The sequence below is a fragment of the Camelina sativa genome, chromosome 11 (assembly GCF_030686135.1).
Source record: "Camelina sativa cultivar CO46 ecotype springtype chromosome 11, ASM3068613v1".
NCBI classification, from domain to species: domain Eukaryota; kingdom Viridiplantae; phylum Streptophyta; class Magnoliopsida; order Brassicales; family Brassicaceae; genus Camelina; species Camelina sativa.
Genome location: NC_141890.1, coordinates 48,887,506 through 48,898,374, shown reverse-complemented (window position 1 = coordinate 48,898,374; position 10,869 = coordinate 48,887,506). Strand labels below are relative to the sequence as shown.

The following is a 10,869-nucleotide window of genomic DNA, read 5'->3' as shown; positions in this document are numbered from 1 at the left end:
GCTCAAGATTAATCATAATATATAATTCAAGTGAAAAGAAGTTAATACAGATTGTTTCTATGGACAAAGAAGAAACTATTTTTCACGTCACATTGGTAAAAAATATATATAAAACGTTACAGCTTTTTTAACTAAAAAAATTACGAAAAACTAGAGAAGAATGTTTTCAATATTGAACACGATCGAGTTTTTTGAATAAGTAAAAGTTGCTTGATGTCCCAAATAGATACGTTAAACGCCGGCTGATGTTATTTATGGGCCGTTTAAGATGGGCTTTTGCATAAAAAAACCCACGAAAATAGTATCCACTGAATTAATTTACTGGTTAGATTAAGATTAGATGATAATCATGATATTAGATTTGTCGTTTTTATTTTAAACTTTGTTTTTATTGCTACAAAGTACAACAAACTCATCTTCTGCGCACAAGGCAAGGCAAAGAGCTGCCCGAACCGAACAATCGGATTACTTCTATGGGTTCGCCGGATACACAAAATCGCCGCAACATCGCCGCCGAATTTCTCCAAAACACCGTTAGTTCAATCTCTTCCTCCATCATTCCTCTCTTCCCTCCCAAAACGGCGCCGTCTCATGTATGCCTCCCACTAAGATTCACGGTATCAGACGATGTCTCCTCTTTCGAATCGACGGTCAAGAGCACATCATCCTCAGGCCTTAATTCAACGGTTAGGATATCATCTCTGAGTTCCGATGGGAAACGCGGTGGACCTGCCTTCGTCGGTCAGGTCTTCAGTATGTGTGACCTTACTGGGACTGGTCTTATGGCTGTTTCTACTCACTTCGATATTCCTTTCATCTCCAAGAGGTTTATTGTATTACTCTTCTTCTTCTTCTTCTTCTTCTTCTTCTTCTTCTTCTTCTTCCATTTGTTTGTTTCTCACTCTCGAAGTTTCAAGTTCGATTCAGTTTCCATGAGTTTAGATTGTTCCTTCTTTCTACTCTACCATGGTTCCAAGTATTGTCTCAAGTTTTCTAGGTCTATGTACTGTTTGTTTATTAGATTGAATCAGTGGCTTCAAGATATTGTGATTTAGGGATAGGTCAATAAATACATCCATCCATTTTTGTGGAAACTAATCTGTAGGCTCTGATTTTGTTTTTCTTCTTATATACAGAACACCTGAGTGGCTAAAGAAAATGTTTTCAACTATCACTAAGAGCGAGAGGAATGGCCCTGTGTTCCGTTTTTTCATGGATCTTGGTGATGCAGGTGCATTGACACTTCTCTTTGTAAGCTTTTTATGTTTTTTAAATCCAGTAACAAAGTCTAGGTGCTACTTGCTTGTATGTTCTTTAAGAGCTTTCTGGCTCTAAATTAGGCTCTAATAATTTAGTAGAATGGAGATTCTGAAGACATCTAAAAACACTGTCTTTTCCTCATTATTCCTTGACCTCTAGAGCTTACAACTCCAAACTATGTTGTCTAATTTCTTGCATGGTTTAGCGATATTTTTGGTTTGGATCTTTTCCTGACGTGATGTTTGTCTTCTCAGTTTCATATGTTAAAAAACTAAATATTCCAAGCGGAGTGGTTGGGGCTTGTCGGCTTGATTTGGCATATGAGCATTTCAAGGTAGGCCTCTATTGCAACTAGTAGTATGCTGTTCTGTGCTACATTGTCTACATCTGAATTGTATGTTTGAATTAATCAATTTTGTTTCATTTTCCTCAGGAGAAGCCTCACTTATTTCAGTTTGTTCCAAATGAGAGACAGGTAAAATCATGTCAGTGTGATATGCATTTCTGGTATTTCTTTGCTCCCTTTTAGTAACCTACTTCTAACTGAAATGGTTTCTGATTTGCAGGTGAAGGCTGCCAATAAACTTCTCAAGTCTATGCCACAAAATGGTGGAAAGCAAAAGGTAGATGGCGTTCCTGTTTTTGGTGCTCAAAATTTGGACATCGCTGTTGCAACTGCAGATGGGATTAAGTGGTGAGCTTTTAGTAGTGCAAAACAATGTGAATTTGGTATCCTCTCCGTGTAATCAACTCCCTCCAAGTTTTACTATTTGAACACATGGCATTTAAGTTTTCTTGCAGCCTTGGCTGCAGTTTAATATGATAGTTGTGCAAATTTTTTCTTAAATATGAAAAATCCTGGGAATGTTTTTGGTATCTAATTCTATTAACCTTTACCAGGTATACCCCTTACTTCTTTGATAAAGCTGTACTAGATAACATTCTTGAAGAGTCCGTAGATCAACATTTCCATACTTTAATACAAACCCGGCATGTGCAACGACGACGGGATGTTGTTGATGATAGTTTAGCATCAGAGGTTATGGAAGAGATGGGAGATAGCATGCTAGAGCCACCAGAGGTACACAAGTGATTCTATTTTTATTTTTTTTTGTCAACGCAATTGATTCTTGTTAATTGTTATGATAAAATCGGAGTAGAAATTTCCAGTTCCTATGCCTATCATCCTGCTGGGTTCCTGTGGGTAGAGATTTTTTTTTATATCCATGGTAGCTTGTCGTTTTTAGCAGACGAAAGTATTGATCATGGCTATTTTTGGGTTATCTCTTGGGGTTGGTATTGGAGTTCTAGAAATTTATGGTATTTGTTCTCGTGTTAATCAAACTGTAGGTTCAAGAAGCCATGGAGGAGATTGGCACTTCCGGAATTCCTTTGAGTGTTGTGGCAAAGGCTGCAGAGATTCAGCTCTTATATGCGGTTGACAGAGTACTTCTAGGTAGTAGATGGTTTCGAAAAGCCACGGGGATCCAGCCAAAGTTACCTTATTTGGTTGATTCTTTTGAAAGAAGGTATGCTCTTGCATGTTTCATAATTTTCAAAGTCGTTTAATGAAAGATGTTAGTAATTTGGTCTCCGAGACTGTTATATTTGTAATTTGGTCTCCGAGACTGTTATATTTGCATAGTAAAAGCATTTTTATGTCCCATTGACACCAAAAACTGTGAAATTTGCTCAAGCAGAATGTGAAGTTTGGACATTTGACATAGAATTTCAGTTGTGTATGGTCTCAAAGTGAAAAAGGTTCCAATCTTTTCTAGTTTAAGTTATTTGAGGAGTGACATAAAAGAATTTTGCTATAGGTCTGTGCTAATTGATGTGATTTACAGAGACCAACACTAGAACTTATTCACTCGTTGCTCTCAGGAGTGCATTCTCTATCCAAAGAGCGTCAGGATCAACAAATAGATGTCTTGGTGATTCAGTAGAAACAGATACTTCCGCATCACTGCTAAGAGTAGAAGAAGGAGATAGTCCAAGGGAAGACGAAAAAAGAGAGCAAAATCTCTGGTTTCCTTTTGGGGATTGGCTTAATCACTCTGTGTCGAAAAAAGATCACGCTCATCATAAGGGCTCATCAGATCAAAGGTACTACAAATTGCTCTCAAAACATTTGAAGAGAAAAACGTTGCTGAAGAGTGTAATAATCTTTAAACATGCATTGTTTTGGTTTACAGGGATATGGAATCTAGAGATAGAGAAATGCTGCAAAGTCCATTCCTACCAAAGATAACAATGGTAGGGATTTCAACAGGAGAAGCAGCACAGATGAGCAAGGCCAATCTGAAGAAAACAATGGAAGATTTAACAGAAGACTTGGAGCAATCAGAGGAAGGGAACGATCATGGTTCAAAACGTTATGACCCGCTAAAGATTGAAGAGAGAGATCCTCTATTTGTTGCAAACGTTGGAGATTACTATTCGGGTGTGGCGAAACCTGGTTCCGCTCGGTTGTCACGTCGAGGTGATGATGACCAGTAACGAAACACATCCTAGGGTCATATAACATTGTATAAATTGTGCAAGCCTAGTTACTATTTTGTTATATAATACTGCGTTTAGGCATGTATAAATGTTGTCTAAATTCCAATTTGGTTCTATGTTAAATGCGTCTTGGTTAATAATGGGCTCTTTCAGTATAAAGTAAACGATCCAACAATGGCCCAAGATTCAATTAACAACCCAAAATAAAATCGTTAATAAAATAAACAAAATGATTGGTTTGAGAGCGCATCGAGATAGAGATCGAGGAAACGAAGGAGCCGAGGAGGAGGAGAGAAAATACTAGAATCTGTGTCTTGTGGATACGAAATTCAAATTAAGTTTGTGGGAGAGAAACTCAGATAAACCTGTCACAAGATCTGTGTTGTGAAATTAGTGAGAGCAAAAATCTCTAAATCGGTGGGAGATTGATTGAAGAACGGTAAGCGGCAAAATATGAAGACGACGAAAGGAGGGAAAGTGATGAACCCTACTGATGCTTTTCGCAAGGAGCAACGCAAGAGAGAAATTAAACGTGTAAGTGCTTTTTTTTTTTCTCCATTTTTGAATTTGTCCCCATTTTTTGTTTTGTTGGTGCTTATTGACGAAATCGAATTGGGATTAATTGTTTTTTTTTTTTTTTGTAGCTGTGTGAGTTTTAGATCCAGCTTAAATTGCTTTGTTTTCTCGGTTTCGATTAGGTTCAGGTTTATAGCTTGTTTTGGTGATTTTAACATTTCGTTCAAGTGGAGGACTCTATATCCTAAATTAGACTTTTTTTTTTGGTTGTTTAAGCATTAGAGAAATTAATATTGGGATGCTCACACTCGTTTAGGTCAATAGCATTGCCATAGCTAAGAAAGTGAAGATTTTTTTGACCATCTTGTTCAATTGTTTGTGTCATATTGTTTGGTTTGTGTCTATTTATGGCTTATGTTCTTACCATTTTTACATTTAACTTTTGGTTACAGAACAAGAAAGAGAGACAGAAGGTAAGAGAAGTTGGAATTTTGAAGAAGGATCCTGAACAGATCAAGGAACAGATCAGGAAACTTGATATGTCAAGTAAGTTATGCTCTACTTACTCTTAAAAATCTCACATTATATATGCTCTGTGGTTCTACTGTTGAGGGTCTTAATCAACCCTGAACTGATGAAAACAACTTATACCTTCGAATCAATTATGTCTTGTCCAGTTTCGTAGTAATTTCGGCTTACGGGTTTCACGTGTAAACCCCCCCCCCCCCCCAAATTACAGTTTCTTTTTCCAGTATTTTAGTCTTTATACAAACTAATACAGAGTTGATATCTTGATTGGTGTAGAGGCTGAAGGTGCTTTGGACAAAGCAAGAAAACATAAAAAGAGACAGCTTGAAGATACTCTCCAAATGGTGGTCAAGAAGAGAAAGGTATTTCTCTACTGGAGTTAGGTTTTTTTTTTTTTTAATTGCCCTACAAGTACTCCCAGCTTATTGTCATTTCTTTGTTTTCACAGGAATATGATGAGAAAAAGAAGGAGCAAGGTGAGGCCACAACCTCTGTTATGTTCAGGTGATTAGTCGTTTTATCATGTTAATTTCATTTTCTGCAAATATGGATTGTGAAGATGTCATCGGCTTTCTGTTAGATATATGTATAACCTGTTTGTGTCTTCTATGCAGTCATCTACCCCCTCAACGAAGAGCAACCGGCGAAGAGGGCTTAAAACCAGAGGTACTTGTTTGTTTTCTTTCTGCCCCCCCCCCCCCCCCCCCCCCCCCCCCCTGCTTGATTTCAAAAACCTCTTCTCACTTTTCTGCATATTATGACAGGACTCTGTTTACTATCACCCTACGTTGAACCCAACTGGTGCACCACCCCCTGGAAAGCCACCAATGTATAATTCATCAATAGGTATATCTTTTGTTAATGCTGCTTCCTACAAATCAAAACACTCCTTTCTCATACTTCCTTTTATTTAATCGGTAAAAGGATTTTTTTAAAACGTTTTTCAGGGACTAGTATCTCATCAGATGGTGCTTCTTCTAGTGGTGCTGCATTGTCTTCTATTACCGATTCAGAAGATTCAGTCCTAGTTGCTCCTCCTCCACTTCCCCCACTCCCTCCTCTACCAGATGGGAATAATACTTTAGCTGCTTCTTTGCCACCAACTACGGGCCTTACTTTGCCAAACCCACTATTTCCACCCCCACCTCCGGGGCCACCGCCAAAAGAGCAGGATTTGGTTCGTCCTCCTCTTCCTCCACTTCCTCCTGGTCTAAGTGGAAATGAAGATGATGGTAGATTCCCTGAATCATCCGATCTAACCTTCAACAATCGCAAGGTAACACCTTATTCTGTTATTGATGTCTTAAATTGGTGTAATGTACGTGTTTTCGTGTATCAGATGGATAAAGATTGAAATTTGATTACATTTTTTTCATATTTATTGTGCAGAACGCTAATATAACTTCAGCCTCTCCTCCCCCACCACCTGGCCTTCCATCAGGTCCGCCTAGCAACGAATCTGAGAGTGTTCCTTCAGAATGTAACTCGAGTAGTTTCCAAAATGCTAACCTCTCTAAGATGGTTGCACCACCCCCACCCCCACCACCACCATTACATCAGCAACATCAATCAACATTTGCAGGAGGTGCTGCTTCACTCACTAATTTTCAAACTGATGTTCATCTGCCTCCAGTAATGCGTTTTCCACCTCCACCGCCTCCGCTCGATATGCATCCTGGAATGTTGGGTGGTCATCATATCCATCATATCCCAAGGCCACCGTATGGCCCACCGCCTGGACCTCCTCCAATGGTGAGACCACCGCTTCCACCAGGACCACCGCCGTCTAGTTTTCAAGACGGTCAAGCAATGATCAGACCATATGTACCAAACAAGCCATCTTATGTGAAATCTGCTGCTCCTACTGTTGTGCGGAGACCACTTGCCCAACACACACCTGAGCTTACATCAATGGTGAGTTACATGAATTGGCCACACCGTTTTGGTATGTGTCATTTGAACTCTCCGTATCAAATCAAATGATTTATTTGTTGTTGTTGTTTTGCAGGTTCCTGCGTCAGTTCGAGTCAAAAGAGAATCAGTAGCTGTGACTAAACCAAAGCCAAAGACATCGATGACCACGAGCTTGGGTTTTAGACCAAGAGCTATTGCTTCTGCTGCACCTGTGAAGGTAGAGTCAGCCAAGACATCTGCAGCTTCAAAGCCACAGAGCATTGATGATTCTTACACAGCTTTCTTAGAGGACATGAAAGCTCTTGGAGCACTTGATGGATAAACTTAATGGTCTTATTATTTGTCTTCAAACAAAGCTATTTTGGTGTTGTTGGATTAAGAATATTGGAGAAGTAAAAAGATTGTTATATGAACTTAACTCGCTAACAGTTGTCTTCATTACCAGTTACAAAGAAAAGAAAAAATAACGCATATTTTTGAGTTTCAAGCAATACATTGTTGAAAAGCATTTTCTAAAGTAGAAAACGCTATAGCATTAAGAGGAATCAGACTATCCTCATTGGTGTTTGTAAGGGTTTCTTATAATTTTCCTTAGACCAAAATAATAATAAAATAAGCAATATTCTTCAACAAATCAAAGGGACGTTTCTAATATAAGGAATGTTGGAAATGTATGATTTAATAAACAAAACCAATGAGGACAGTCTAAGAGACCATTGGTTGGAATTTCTTACCAATAATTTGATGGAATTCGAATTCCCCCTTTTGGAGGGTACTCTTGGACACTAGTGCGATGTGTTTCGATTCTTTGTATTTTGTCATTAGAATTTTGCCATTGGAATTTTGTGCAACCTTTTTCAGTTTTTGGGTTGAAAATTAGTGTAACCAACCTTCCTTATTACTGCGGCAAGAAGATTTACGAGATCTTTTGGTTTAGAAGAAACCAATTATCCAAAGAACTAAATAATACTCAATAGATTTTGATTTGTTATTGTTAACTACAATTTTCAGACAATACCTTAACCTGTACTTTGAGACACACATGTACAAAGTCTAATCGGGATGATCATGTCATGGATGATGTACGATTTTTTATTTTTCTAGGTCAACAAAGACTTTTCAGTTGAGAGACAAAAATTTGGAAGTGGGTAATACGGAAATGGTCGAGTTCGTGTATTTTTTAAAAATAAAGTTAAAAATTTGTATCCTTTAGTCAAAAAGGAAAAAAGAACTTTAGGATGAGGACGCTCTAATTTCTCTCCCACCTCTCTCCTTTCTTAAAACCCAAAACAGCGTTGTTCCTGGTCTCCGCCAACGTCCGGTGGCTTTATAGCTCCGGCGTTGTGCTTTCTTTATCCTTTTATTGTGTTTTTTCTTGTGTATCTCTCTCTGGTCATCGTTTGGTTTCTTTTGCTGTTTTGGAGGAATCTCGCCTTTTCTTGAAGTTCCAGATCTGGTCGTGATGATGCTCGGTGGTGTATGTCTGAGGTTTTTATTCTTATGGGGAAGTGTGGTTGATTCTCTGACGGGTAATCGATATCAATTTCATCAAGTCAAGCGTGTTTGGTATATCCCCTGTTTGCTTGATGGTGGCTTTAGTTTTTAGCGGGTTTGTGTGGTGTGATCTTGGTTTCATTTAGGGTTGTTTGTTTATGTGAGGCTTAGATTGTTGGGTATGGCTCTGTCGTTTGGTTTGAAATTGGATTTTTGCTCTACCTCTCCTTCAAGTCCTCTTGCTGGTTGTGGTTGTGTGTTTGCTCTAGATTTGTTCTTGGTGTGAGCCATTTGGAGGGATTTTGTTGCTGAGTCACCTACTAGCATCTCTTTGAGTTTCTTTGGATTCTTTGGAGTGAGGTTTTAGTCGAAGCAGTGGAATCGGTCTCTAGTTCTTCTCTTGCGAGGACGTCACCAGTTTTATGTCTGTAGGTGGCTGAAACTGTGGTCGACGAGTGTCCGCGTGTAAGAACAGCTGATCTTGCGTGGTTTGTCTCCGGTCGATATCAATGTTTTTCTTTGACCCTAGGGTTTCATGCTCAATCCGTTTGGCTGTTGAGGTTCTATGGGAGTTGTATTTGTGTCCTTGGTCGCGTTGGTATCTTGCTTTCCTCCCTGTCGGTTGGCTTCTGGTTTGGCTTTGGTGTGAGGTCTATCCGATTTTATTGGTGCTCCCGACGTTTAATGGTTCTATAGGGAAGTTTTGTGAGTGTCTCTCATGCCATTGTTCAATTATTGAGCTTAGGTTTCAATTTTTCCATGACTTTGCTGTTTAGATTTGTGTTTTAGTGTTTGTATTTTAATTTGTCCAAAAAAAAAAAAAAAAAAGTGTTTGTTTTTTAATATGCATCCTCGTTCTTGAGGTTTGTTCTCTCTTTTGGGCTTAAGACCGCGGGGACTTTCACTAATTCGTCGCCTAATGACCGCGAGGACATCAAGTTGTCGGTCGCCTTTGTAATGTTAACTTGTATCTTTCTTTCTGTTCAATAATAAAATTCAGATGACAAAAAAAAAGTTAAAAAGGAAAAAAGCAAAATCTTATCTGCATTTGATAGTGATATATATAAATAGTGTGTGAATATAACCCACACGATTCTATCTAGGTTAAAGTTTAGGTATGGAATATCTCAACACCTAACACCATAAATGTGTTCTTTCATTTTGCATTATTGTCTTATTCATACATGGATGCATTGAGAACGCATTACACTATTTAATCTATATAAAAGTCTTGTTTTACTTTGGCCGCCGAACGAGAGGACTCACTATGTGCAAATCCACATGGAAGCAACTATCAATATCTAATAAATCAAAGTGGTGACGATTTTTTCTCAACAAACTTACAAATGAATATGAAAACCTTGCAAGTTTTTGTTAGAGAGTCAACCCCTTTATAAAATATTACAACATACAAACTTTATCTTGTTCTTACTAAACATTTTATTCCATCATCTGCATCGACAATACAGATCATATCATTTATCCTATCTAATGACATGGTTGATGAGTGCATTGTAGTCTAGTAATTCTATCACTGTTGATTGAAGATAAAGAAAGATTTGCATTACAAAGATCACATTAAAACTCACATAACAGTTTAAACTGATTAATTTTCCTCGGAATGTCTAGAAAGCAAGTGGAACTCGTTTTTACCTTCTAGAAATTCATCGTAACCTAATTAACATATATATTCATTCATGATAAAGAAGTGGACTGTTTCAGAAGTCAAATGGGTTCATTGATGAAATTAAAGTCCATGCCGTTGAATAAACTCAATTTTCATAAAGTAAGGGAGAAGTAGGAAATGTAATTAAGAGAAAATGTCGTCAAGTAGATCCAATTGGCAGTTGGCATTTATTTGCATTTTTATTTTGCTCCAGGATACTTAAGTATTTACCCCCCCCCCCCCCCCCCCCCCATCTAGATCTTTAAGAAAACAAGAAAACTAGTGAGACTGCAAATTAGAATTAAAGTTTGTGGACCATGAATTAATCTGCTCCGATATGGCCCGCTTTGATATTCAGACTATAGCTTTATAGTTGGCTCTCTAAGTTAACGATGGATTCTTTAGTATAATAGTCGTAGTGGGTTGTTCAAGTTATTCGGTTGTCTTTCATGGTTCGATCATCTCACTTTTAAAGCTTTTGGTACGTTTGTATCTATTGTATATGCATTATTACTAGAGATTTTTAAGTCGTCGGCAGACAAAACTTAATCAGTTTTTCTCATCTGCTGTTATAAACTTTTCTAACTGGTCAATGTATCCGATTTAGCCAAAAGCACTCTTAAGAATTATTTATCACTGGACGTCTAGAATAGAGATGACAAGCGATTTTTGAAATATAGAAAAAGGAATGTTGCCTCTTGTATGACATTTAAATAAATGGAAACTTTGTAAAGTGTGTGAGAAAAGGGGAAATGCGAAGCAACCTAACAAAAGATAAATATTAAGTGATCAGGTAAAAAGATGTAAAATGTTCACATGGATGTCGAAATTGACCTAATGTTCATGTTAGGTAATGCTAAAGTATTAACATAGTTAACATACGTAAGGGGACGGCTATTATTTAATTAATTAAGTCTGTCACAGAGTCATTTACACCAAAACCTAGAAGAAATAGATAATCCAATACAATAGACATGATATAAAGGGAA

The 10,869-nt window shown here is 37.8% G+C and overlaps 2 protein-coding genes across 2 annotated transcripts; both read left to right on the top strand.

Moving 5' to 3' along the window:
- The first annotated feature begins 345 nt into the window (after positions 1-345).
- Positions 346-3,899, top strand: LOC104726866 (uncharacterized). The gene is made up of 9 exons (XM_087473587.1): positions 346-826; positions 1,137-1,231; positions 1,515-1,594; positions 1,694-1,735; positions 1,827-1,954; positions 2,161-2,341; positions 2,611-2,789; positions 3,145-3,366; positions 3,456-3,899. The coding sequence occupies exons 1-9, from the start codon at positions 474-476 to the stop codon at positions 3,757-3,759; spliced, it is 1,584 nt and encodes a 527-aa protein (XP_087329713.1). The 5' UTR covers positions 346-473; the 3' UTR covers positions 3,760-3,899.
- A 51-nt stretch (positions 3,900-3,950) lies between these two features.
- LOC104726864 (protein EARLY FLOWERING 5) lies at positions 3,951-7,146 on the top strand. Its single transcript, XM_087473589.1, has 9 exons — positions 3,951-4,296; positions 4,731-4,824; positions 5,083-5,168; positions 5,255-5,310; positions 5,421-5,472; positions 5,571-5,652; positions 5,754-6,082; positions 6,196-6,720; positions 6,815-7,146. The coding sequence occupies exons 1-9, from the start codon at positions 4,216-4,218 to the stop codon at positions 7,040-7,042; spliced, it is 1,533 nt and encodes a 510-aa protein (XP_087329715.1). The 5' UTR covers positions 3,951-4,215; the 3' UTR covers positions 7,043-7,146.
- The last annotated feature ends 3,723 nt before the right edge of the window (positions 7,147-10,869 follow it).

What these genes read in the sequence shown, in the direction of transcription:
- LOC104726866 (XM_087473587.1), top strand. Translation starts at nt 474, where the DNA reads ATGGGTTCGCCGGATACACAAAATCGCCGCAACATCGCCGCCGAATTT. An exon ending in TGGCATATGAGCATTTCAAG is followed by an intron (nt 1,595 to 1,693) that starts GTAGGCCTCTAT and finishes CATTTTCCTCAG; the next exon opens with GAGAAGCCTCACTTATTTCA. An exon ending in GTTGATTCTTTTGAAAGAAG is followed by an intron (nt 2,790 to 3,144) that starts GTATGCTCTTGC and finishes CGTTGCTCTCAG; the next exon opens with GAGTGCATTCTCTATCCAAA.
- LOC104726864 (XM_087473589.1), top strand. Translation starts at nt 4,216, where the DNA reads ATGAAGACGACGAAAGGAGGGAAAGTGATGAACCCTACTGATGCTTTT. An exon ending in AAGAGGGCTTAAAACCAGAG is followed by an intron (nt 5,473 to 5,570) that starts GTACTTGTTTGT and finishes ATATTATGACAG; the next exon opens with GACTCTGTTTACTATCACCC. An exon ending in AATGTATAATTCATCAATAG is followed by an intron (nt 5,653 to 5,753) that starts GTATATCTTTTG and finishes AACGTTTTTCAG; the next exon opens with GGACTAGTATCTCATCAGAT.